This window comes from Gavia stellata, chromosome 2 (genome assembly GCF_030936135.1).
Source record: "Gavia stellata isolate bGavSte3 chromosome 2, bGavSte3.hap2, whole genome shotgun sequence".
NCBI classification, from domain to species: Eukaryota; Metazoa; Chordata; class Aves; order Gaviiformes; family Gaviidae; genus Gavia; species Gavia stellata.
In genome coordinates this window covers 12,778,660-12,789,887 of record NC_082595.1, presented here as the reverse complement: position 1 = coordinate 12,789,887, position 11,228 = coordinate 12,778,660, and the positions used below count along the sequence as shown (strand labels likewise).

Below are 11,228 nucleotides of genomic sequence, written 5' to 3'. Positions count from 1 at the left end.
GTCCCCGAAGGGACGGGGCCGGGCTGCGGGCGGGGGCGCCGGGAGCCCCGCGGCAGCCCTCCGCGCTGCGCTGCGCTGCGCCCCGCCATGTGCGCGGGCGGGGGAGGAGGCGTGTCCCCAACCCGCCGCCGCCGCCGCGCCGCCTCCCGCTCGCCTGCGAGCCGGCACCGGCGGAGCGGCGCCGGGCGCGGAGCTCTCCGGCCCCGCCATGCCCGCGGCCGCGCCCCCGCCCCGGCGGGGCCCCGCGGAGGCGCCCGCCCGCCGGCGCTGAGGCCGCGGCCGCACCTGCCAGCGGCATCGCCGCGGGGGGCGCGCAGCCTGCGCCGCGCCCCGTCTCCTGCGCGGCCGCTGGGGCGCCTCGCCCGCCTTCCCTCCCTCCCCGCCCGCCCCGTCGCCAAGCGGGAGCCGCCAGCGGTGCGAGCGCAGCCGGAGCCGGGGCAGCCGGCGGCCCTGCCTGCCCTTCCCCTCCTCCGTCCCGCCCAAGCCATGAACTTTGGCCGCGGCCCCTCGGTGGTGTTGAACGTCGGGGGCACCCGGTACTCCTTCTCCCGGGAGGTGCTGAAGGATTTCCCGCTGCGGCGGGTGAGCCGCCTGCACGGCTGCCTCTCGGAGCAGGACGTGCTGGAGGTGTGCGACGACTACGACCGGGAGCGGAACGAGTACTTCTTCGACCGGCACTCGGAGGCCTTCGGCTTCATCATGCTGTACGTACGGCACGGCCACCTGCGCTTCGTGCCGCACATGTGCGAGCTCTCCTTCTACAACGAGATGATCTACTGGGGGCTGGAGGGCTCCCACCTCGACTACTGCTGCCAGCGCCGCCTCGACGACCGCATGTCCGAGACGTGCACCTACTACGCGGCGGAGGAGCCGCCGGGGGAGGCGGGCGGCGGCCCCGAGGGCAAGGGCCGGCGGCCGCCGGGAGCCGAGGGCGGGAAGTGGCTGGAGAGGATGAGGAGGACTTTCGAGGAGCCCACGTCTTCCGTGGCCGCCCAGGTCCTGGCCACCGTCTCCATCCTCTTCGTCATCGTGTCCATGGTGGTGCTGTGCGCCAGCACCCTGCCCGAGTGGCGGGCGCCGGAGAACCGCAGCGTGGAGGAGCAGAGCAGGTACACAGCAGAGTCAGTGAGGGAGCCCTCAGGGTAGGAGGATCCTTTATTTTCCCGCTGTCCGCTCCCCGTGTGTCCCGTCCAGTGTGTCCTGCCCCCCGTCCTGACGGTCGGTCCATAGCTGCAGCCGCCGCCAGCGGAGATCGCCTGCGCGCCTTGGAACCCCGGCCCTGAATCGGGGAGCGGGGGGGTGGGGGGGGGGGGGGAGTGGGGGTGTCTCGGGGGAGCGGGCGCTGCTCTGCAGCCCCGGCTCCCACCGGGATCTGCCGGCGCCCGGTGGCTCCGCGTGCAGGGGGCGGGCGGGAGCGGAGCCCTGCGGCGGGCAGGGCCGCCGCCCCGGGGGCGCGGGGAGCAGCCGTGCTACCGGCAGCCCGCGGCCGGCAGGCAGGCTCGGGGCTCGGGGCTCGGGGCTCGGGCAGGCTGGCAGCGGAGCAGGTGCCATCGGAGTGCTCCTCCTCTGCAGGATCCCGGAGCTTTTATTCCCCCCTTTTAGGAGCCACGGGACTCCTTACTCACATAGACAAGTTCAAACGCTGGGGAAATCGTATTAGGCCTTGGGACTGTGGAAACACAGAAAAATAAAATCCTAAAAGAAAAGAATGCAATTCCCTTCTCTTTTCCTTTGGGAAAAGCACAATCGTGTATGTACTCCGTGTGTATTCGTACAGGTCCTTCTGCTGGAGCAGATCCAGTGCCTGTTACGGTTCTGCTCTTGTAAAATCTTGAATGTGGGAGCAGCCTTACCCCGGTTCCTCTTTGCACCTCACATTCTCTATGTGAGGAACACAGGAGATGATCAGACTGAGCATTAAGCCCTTGCAAATGCATCATATAAGCGCCCCAGTGTATGAATGTAACAGATGTTTACATTTCCTTTAGATAAAACGTGTGTAAGCACACTAAACATTGCAAAACAGTTGCAGAAACCAGGCCATGGGGTATAAGCCTTACTAGCAAGAACAACCCCTTTTTCATCTTCTTTGTGACCTCACCTTAGGGTTACATCGATGCAACTCTGCTGACTTAAAGTATCATTGTTCCCCCTCTCTTCTGTTCCCTAGAGAACAGAGTCAAGACCGCTCTGGTAGGATTTCTCTCATAAATAAGACTGACGTATAAAAAAAGAAGCAAATGTTTCTTGTATTTGCTAGCTTCTCCCTTCTTTTAAAACAGACAGGATATTCAACAAAAAGTTTTCAGCTCCTGTTCTGCTAGAGGGGCCCTACAGTGAAATCCCAGCCTTGTCATTATGAAACCATCATCTTTTACCTTAGAGTTAATTGGAATGTGATATATTATATCTTAGTAGCCAGATTAATTCCTTGGAAAGTATTTTCATAGTTTCCATTAGCTTAATGGAAAACTGCACCTGTATTTCTGATTGTAGCTGAGCCAAAGAATTACTTGTTTGAACAAAAAGAACGCAGATACAGATTGAGATGCTGTTGATTCCTACTTAGATTCAGATATGTCAGAAGTTGCTCTTACAGGTTCTTCCAGTTAAAAAGCCTTACTTAAGCTTTGCAAGGTTATTTCAAAGGGTGGATGCTCTGGGTGATCTTTTTGTAAGGCAGCAAATTGCTTAGATATCCCCAATAGACGGGGATATAGATGCAATGCTACCACAGCATTAACGACATCAGTCATATCTTTGTTCACATCTTCATGGTGTGGGAGTCAACAACAATTTTTATCTCACTGAAAGAGTTCAACTTGCAGAGGAACAAGGCGTATGACATGCAATTTTTCCTTCATAGTGCCTTTGTCTTCAAGAACATGTGTGTATTATATACACATAATTTTACTCTTCTGAACGATTGCATATTGTATACCAAGTGTCTGAAGGATAAGGCCCTAAATACTTTTAAGGTACAGTGCAGCCAAGCACTTCACAGGGTAGTGAAGGCTGCTTTTAAAACCAAAAGGACCACTATCAATGGTAGGGTGAGTTTCTTCAGCACTGCTTATAGTACTCCATGGAATAGCAACAAAAAAGAGGGAGAACTGTAAAAGTCGTGGCTAAACAGTTTCTTACCATCTTCTTGCAAAAGTCTGTCGCATATGAATGCCGATACAGACTGGTTCATTTTACGTGTGACTTAACCCGTGTGCTCTCACTACACGGGAACTGATAGCAATTTAACGGCGAACACATGGAAAACAGATACCAATGTGTTCCTTTCTGCCCACAGCTGGTCACCTGCTGAGCTGGCCTTGTTCTCTTTTAGGAGCCACTCCTTTCTTTATTGCATATGCCGCATCATGACTAAAAAGCCTGTTATATCTGGAAAAAAGGTGTGAGCTACGGTTGCTTTTAAGTGAGTGATCCAGTTTAGTTACAACTACTTACACATGCCATAGGATTTGACCTAACATGCCCAGTTGTCATCTGACTTTATTTCCCTTTATTTGTTTATATTTTCTTTTCTTTTATTTGTAGTTCTTTCATTTAAAATGAGTTAAGTTTTCAAAACCGAAGTAGCTAAGTGGCTTATTTGAAAGTCTGACCACAGAAATCACACAGGAGTGTCTGGGATTGCATACTCCGGCAATACTGTCCACCTTCGGCAAGAAGGCTTTTAAAAATCTGCCCACTAGTTTCTGATACATTTAAAAGTTTGAAGCCAATTAACCAAGGTTCCTCATCGAAATAAAGAAATTCTGTATAACATGATAACACAATTTATTTTTTTTGTCAAGAGAAATTGTGACATAAATGCTGTATACAAGTGAGTTTTGACTCACATGGCCCTGTAATTACCAGTATGAAGACTTTACATTATTCTAAAAACATATTTTGAAAATTGAATGGGCTTATCTAGAAGTCCTTAGGCTGTAGATTTTGTACATAACCGACTATTCAGATCAGCTTAAGCCACTGCTTAGAAGAGGTGAGAACTACCTCATGAAATTCAGCAACTTTAGTATTTTTAATCTCTCACACGCTTACTAATAAAACCCCCTGTCCTTCCTTTGATGTTCTGTTACAGTTCAGAAAGGTGCCACATGGATAATTTCTGTGGCTGAACTGTGGTAACCATCCCCAGAACCGCTTTGGGCAGCTGTAGTGAAAACTGCTCTAGCAGCATGTTTCCAGCTTACCTGGACATCATCTCTGTAAGTGAGGGGGTCGCAAACTCTCTAATTTACAGAATCAGCCTCTTCAATGAGATTTGCAGTGAGGGTTGCTGCGGTTGCCAGCTAATACCAGCTGTGTTTATTTTTCTTGTATGAACACTTCTTCACCAGAAGAGGAATTGAGTCCACCAAACTTTTCTCAGAAACCATTACATTGTCATGACTTTTCACGGTGACCACTCAAAGGGTGAATGGCCTATGGCTATTTCTGATCCTTTGGAGTAACACCCTTTAGAGGGCAACAGAGAACCCCACAACTACGCCTTTTTAAGGAGAGAGGGATAGGGAGTCTGACTTCTGAATTTCACAGATCTTACAGACACTGACAGTATAATTCCCTGATTTGCAGAGGGATTGCCTTCCCCAGGTCCCTTCTCGGGATGAAGGATGAGTTACTAAATTTCTTGCATTTTAAGATTTTTGCTCTCTTCCCTGCCTTGGCACATTTCACTTATCAGAGCTAAAGATTTGCATCAGATTTGCACAGTTTAGGAGCAGACAGCAGGGACACCTGTCTCCCCTTCTGTTGCTTCTGGTAATTTCAAGTCATCTTTGCTCTCCTCTGAACTGTGCCAACAGATGCATACTGCGAGTCTCTGATCAGGGACCCGTCCATACACTGCTGGTAAGCAACATCTTTTGGAGAGAGCTTCTCAAGCCTGTAATAGGAAGGCATCTGAAGCTGCTTGACTTACTGCCAGCACAGTTTTATCTACCTGCCTTTAAACTATTTTTCTAACGCTAAATACATGTAGCTTCTTAGTACAAGGGAGAGACTGTTGCCCCTTTTCCACTTACTAATCGTGATTAAATTTGTACTGAAGGAATCACTCGCTTATCAAGCCTATATGATGTGCTGTGTTCCTAAGCAAAAGCAAATAAACGCAGTAACTTCTCCAAATGGCATCTCTCAACAGATGCCAGTGGGCTTTTTTTCACCTCTGCAAAACATCAGCTTAAAAAGTTGCATTTTAATTTTAGACACACAGAAATCATTATTTCTTTATGGTGGTGGAATTTCAGAACACCTGAACGCTCACATCCAACATCTGTTAAAAAAAATAACAACAACTTCTTTCCAGGGTAAGATCTAACCTCAAGACCCCATTTTTGCTAAGTTAAAACAGTAGGCTGAAGGTAAAGAATGGAACTACAGACCTAAGTTAAAAACACGGATGTGGATTCTTCTAATGAATTTACGAGCTTTTTGAAAATAGAGATAACACAAAGAACAGGCGTGTATCACTGCCCGGCCACAGGAAAACCTTAACGAACTCTCCAGGGCTAGATGCCACTCTTTCTCAAAGTGTATGAAAAAGATGCTGCGGACCCCAGGGCTCGAGATGTTCATATCCAGGTATCTCCTGAGAGCTGTGAAAGGCATTTGCTCCTTCCCTGGGGAGTGCTGGGTCATTACAGCCTCCCACATAAGGCACCAGAGTTTAATGCATCAAGACATATTATTGCTACCAAAGCAATGGTAAAAAGCCAGCAAAGTTTTTAATGCAAGGAAACTAGCTGTTTCTGTCGCCCTTACTCTACAGTTTGTAGTGAGACAGAAACCCTGGATTAAAAAAAGACATTTGCTGAAATGACTAGGAGTCTTCCTGAGCAGGAATTCGATCAGTCTGGGTACTGCTTGGACGTTTTTCAGCTTTAATGTGCTTTACATGGAAATAGGCTTTAGCAACAATTTAACAAATCAGTGCTGACAGACTTTAATCTTTCCTGTCCTGTCATATACTGTCTTTAATCATATCACGTGTTTTCCTCATGTGTCCCGTTGATGTTTATGTTTTATTTACAAGCTTAATCGGTAATAGTGCCACTAACGAATGTTTTGGCTAGATTTCAACCAACTCACCAGGGGACATTTAAAGTACACAAATTGGCACGCTGGGGCAAAGAATAATGCTAAATTGAAATACTCTAAGACATTCACAATAAGATTTTTTTAGTAACAACAAACTAGTCTTGTTAGTGATTGAAAAATAATTTCTGAAGTGGTTTAACTCAATTGTACATAAAATAGCTTATTTTGAAACTATCAGATAGAACAGAAAATTGAACAGTGATGAGATTATGGTAGAAACGAGACTCACAAAGGCTTGATTTTCCATTTATGGACAAAAGACTCGTTAGAGCAATCTTGAAAGACTGTTAAGTACCAAGAGGCTTAAAATTTTAGGAGAAAACCCCTTTTTCATGTGCTTAGGTCTGGGACAATGAACAGTAAGTTTGAGCAGAAATCACCTGTAACTGAACAAAAATTAGGACTTAGTATTTTGTCTGATTATTTATAAATTTTGTGGGGAATCTTCAAGGAAACACTTCATGAGTTTGTTTTTAATCTCCCCTCTTCTTTTTGAATACCAGCTATTTTAAAACTGAACTGATGGGGAAAATAAAAACAACCAAAAACTGTGATGGAAGTTTACAAAATAGGTACTACATTTTACCAAATAAAAGTCATTATTTAATTATATATTTATAGATTTTAATACAGCATTATTCCAGGAATAGGCAATAAAAGGCTGTCTGTCTTGTGAATATGTAGCAAATATTGTAAGAATTGATTACAGTAACTTTAGTCTTCAGAGTGCCTGCATTTTATTTGGCTTTAACTTCATACTCAGGTAAGTTCTTTTGAGGACTAACAGTTAAATATGCTCTCCTTATCAGATGCTATTTATCCATTAACAAGATTAGGTATAAAGATGAGTCACTACAAGGAGAGGGAGACTTGATCTGAAAGTGGAAATGTAGTATGTAGCACTCCAGACTTCCCAACAGGCCAGAGGTTTTTAGTTCTTCTCACCAAAGCACTTCCTTTCACGTGATTCACCAGGACTGCCGTAATCCATCTACACAGGCAAAAAGGAGTGACAAGAGAGGAAAAATGAAAAATGTTTCACTGGTGGCTAAGAAGTAAGGAGAGGAAAGAAAAAAATAAGGGACACCCTTCTTCATTATCTTCTCCCTAGTCAAGATGTGTATAATTGATGAAAAAGAAGGATAGATGTAGACTGGAAAAATGGAAATTCAATATATAACGGAGTGGCAGTAATCCATCTCCCACTGTCTTGATCTTGCTTTGTCATTTTTGCATCGGTGATGTTCCTTAGCTCTCTTCCAGTCCGTTCTACAATAACAGGCTTCTTCAGTCCTTCCTACTGAAGTATAACTGATTTACAGTACCTCTTGGGCTAGGAACTGCCAGAGTAAAACAATGGATTGATCACGTTTCATGGATTTTTACTTGTACAACTATTCCCCAAAGTTATACTGGACCACTGAATCAATGTTGATTCATAAAGAAGACTTCTACTGAATCACAACAATCAAGACCTAACTTCCTTAAAGCTCGACTCAAGATAACCTGCCTAATTTGTGACAAAACGAAGGAATCACATTTCCAACGTTATCGTCAGGGCATCAGGAGGAAATACCAAGCGAAAAAGCTTTAAATTGTATAATTACGAATTGCTTTTCCATTTAAATGCTCCATGTCTTAGAATACAGGCAGCACTACCAGAGAAATCTCATTAAAAAAGAAATAGAGTTTGTTGGCATTGTCGAATATTCCTGGCTGCAACTTTCTATCCAGATACAATTTTTCTTTTAATCATTACATGAGATCTCAACTAGCCAATGTATAAGTACATTCAGACTTTATAGGTCTGTCCATTACCATGATCTTGCTGTTTGACTGATTTTACTAGGGAAAGCCTTAGGTATTTCCTCATCATGTGTAAGAAGGATATAAGAGAACTCACCCATGAACTTTTTTTTCTCAGTATTTTTTTCAACATAAAGGAACAATAAACCACATTCATACAATAACTTTCATATATTCTGTACATGACTTTTGTTCAGAAGACATTATGATCTGAGCGTTTTTTAAAAGAAATCTACATCTGAGGTAGTTATCACTCACTGTCATTTTAAAAGAAGCACTAGTATTTTCAAAAGCTTAATTTTTAATTCATTAATTCTTAAGAGCAAGCTGTTTTTGAAATTCACAGGTCTTTCCATCAAAAGGTGCTAACATGAACAAGTGTTTTATAAGCCCTTTATGAAGAAAGGCCACTTGCTTACAGAACTTTGTTATTCATGAAAGAAGAAAAACAAGGTCTGATTTCATGTGAATAACTAGTTCTTTAAGTGAGTAATTTATGTTCATTTAAATTTGCTGTGGCTGGATTTATAGTGTACCTTACAACTTTACATCAACTGACTGTTACTGTTTCCTCCATTTTTTAGCGTAAAACTAAAGTGAATGAATGAATAAAATGAAATTAATAAAAAATAAATAAATCTTTAATGTATGAAACTTTTATGAAAGTTAGTTTATAGAGTCTGTTAGTATAAGTACAGCAGTTACAGAAGAATAACATCTTTCTAACAGGCCATTGTCTTAATAATAACAATAGAATTCAGAAGTGGTAAAAAATTATGCAGATGTGTTAGGGAAGCAAAATTTTAAGTTTGAAATGACAGTCAGATTATTACTTGCAAATCACTACGTTTCTACAGACACTACCTTGTTGGGATCCCTGCAGTAGCGAAAAAGCTCTGGTTGTATGCAGTATTTTCAAATCCCCAATCTCACGTCAGTTTGGTTTCAGACCTGTTGGTATAAGAAGGCATTGGTGATGGGCTTTTTCTTTGCTCAAACTGTTGGTGAAAAAAGATAAACAAAGGGAACAGGGAAAGATTAGCTCCCATTCCCTCCTGTATTAAACAAGAGAGCACAGTCTGAATTCTGAAGAAAAGGGTTATTTTCAGATGGGAGATTTGAGACTACATGCACAACAGTCATTAAATAATCTTACAGCAACATTTTCATCTTCTGTTTCTACCTTCCACTGGTTTCAAGTTGAGATATTCTCAAGTCTCATTGACTGCACTGGGACTTGAAAATATTTAAGAACATACTGAAATCACCTTCCAGGATTTCTTTTCTTACGGCCATTTTTCGTATTTGTCAAGAAGATGATCTTGCCTATTGCTTTGGTTACCTTGACATTTTTGCTGCAACACAGTTTAGGTGGAGTTACCTTTAAAACAAAAGAAAAAATTCAGTAATGCAGAGCATAGTGGAAAATAGGAGGACACAAGCTTATATCTTTGTGTACCCAATGATGAAAAACAAAATACCATCTGTACGTAGTGGCAATACCTACTAAGTTCTGAATATAGTTCTAGGTAAGCCCCTGTTTGGGATGCAAATCAAACAGACTGGTTTAGGTTGGTTCCTGAAGAGCCAGTTTGCATGAATTATCCAATGCAAAAGCTGATTTCTGCCTACTCCATCTTTACCTCCATTTTAGTTCAGCAGTCTGGTTCTATACATTGCTGTTCATAACTAGCCTGTTCACTGATCCACAGTCCTTGGCATTCCCAAGTGGATCAGGTCTCACAGTTTTAAAACCAACAAAAAAATGAACAAAATCCCCCAAAACCCAACCAAAAAAAAAAAAAGTGTTCTAGGTAATGTTACACATTGGCATTGGTGGCATACCATTTCCTGTAGGGTTCCAGTTTTTATAGGCATATTTGCCCAGTATTAGGACCAGTAGGAATCTATAATTCAAAGCAAATGATCAGTGGGTGAGTTCTTAGCTATGATCAGTTTAAACTTCTCAGTAGATCTTCAGGTTAATTGCTGAAATCTGGTGCTACATGCGTAGGATAAGAATAGCGTGGCTTTCTGTTTGTCATTTGTGAAGATCTGAGTGTCAATTTGGTAATACCTGTGAACAAACCAAACATCCACTAAAGCTTTTGCACAGAACATAAATACTGTACTTTGTTTCTTTTGACAGGATAATTGAAGCTATCTGCATAGGCTGGTTCACTGCAGAGTGCATTGTGAGGTTCATCGTCTCCAAAAACAAGTGTGAGTTTGTCAGAAGACCTCTCAACATCATTGATTTACTGGCAATTACTCCTTACTACATCTCTGTTCTAATGACAGTTTTCACAGGGGAAAATTCCCAGCTTCAGAGGGCTGGAGTCACCTTGAGGGTCTTAAGAATGATGAGGATTTTTTGGGTGATTAAACTGGCTCGTCATTTCATTGGCCTTCAAACACTTGGTCTGACTTTGAAGCGTTGTTACAGAGAGATGGTCATGCTACTTGTCTTTATCTGTGTTGCTATGGCAATTTTCAGTGCACTTTCCCAGCTTCTTGAAAATGGGCTGGACTTGGGAGCAAAGAATAAGGATTATGCCAGCATTCCTGCTGCTTGTTGGTGGGTGATCATCTCAATGACCACGGTTGGTTATGGTGACATGTGTCCCATCACTGTACCAGGAAGGATTCTTGGAGGAATTTGTGTGGTTAGTGGCATCGTTTTATTAGCCTTGCCGATCACTTTCATTTATCACAGCTTTGTGCAATGTTACCATGAGCTCAAGTTCCGATCCGCTAGGTACAGTAGAAGCCTCTCTGCTGAATTCTTAAATTGACCAAACTTGCATTCTGTTGTAGTTACTTGCTAAGCTTTGTCTTAGAAGAGAATGGTGGAAGGTCCCTTCGCGTGTCCTCCTTGACTGGATGGTCCTATGGAACAGCATTCTCGCCAGCCTGGAGAAAGCCTGTCACCATTCAGACAGGAAGGATGGCCATCTGCCTTGGGCACCTTGCAGGGAAAGGGAGTGATATTTCAAATTTGAGAGAATAAAATAACAAAAGAGGATTCAGAAGTCCTCAAACAGACCAGTTTGGTCTTCATTTTGCCTTTCCACACAAAAGCAGAACAAAATGGGTTTAACGCTGAGATCTGTCATTCCCATAATTACATCCTAGACCATTCTAAGCAACGTGTAGCAGAAGTTTTTCAAAGATTTCAGTATCTAAATGCTCCAGAGAGGCACTGATAACTTCTTGCCTGAAGTATCTCCACTTTTTCTTCAGATAACCAAATTAGATACTGAAGGAGAATCACTGCTACTTTTGAGCTTCACAACAGAGTA

At 43.7% G+C, this 11,228-nt stretch overlaps 1 protein-coding gene across 2 annotated transcripts; it reads left to right on the top strand.

The window, feature by feature from the left end:
* The first annotated feature begins 486 nt into the window (after nucleotides 1–486).
* On the top strand, nucleotides 487–10,921 carry KCNG3 (potassium voltage-gated channel modifier subfamily G member 3). Of its 2 annotated transcripts, none has more exons than XM_059835721.1 (2): nucleotides 487–1,109; nucleotides 10,076–10,921. In XM_059835721.1, exons 1-2 carry the CDS (start codon nucleotides 487–489, stop codon nucleotides 10,719–10,721), a joined length of 1,269 nt encoding a protein of 422 aa, XP_059691704.1. In that variant the 3' UTR covers nucleotides 10,722–10,921. The 2 variants fall into 2 exon arrangements, with proteins under 2 accessions (XP_059691704.1, XP_059691703.1); XM_059835720.1 differs by having other exon boundaries at nucleotides 487–1,142.
* The last annotated feature ends 307 nt before the right edge of the window (nucleotides 10,922–11,228 follow it).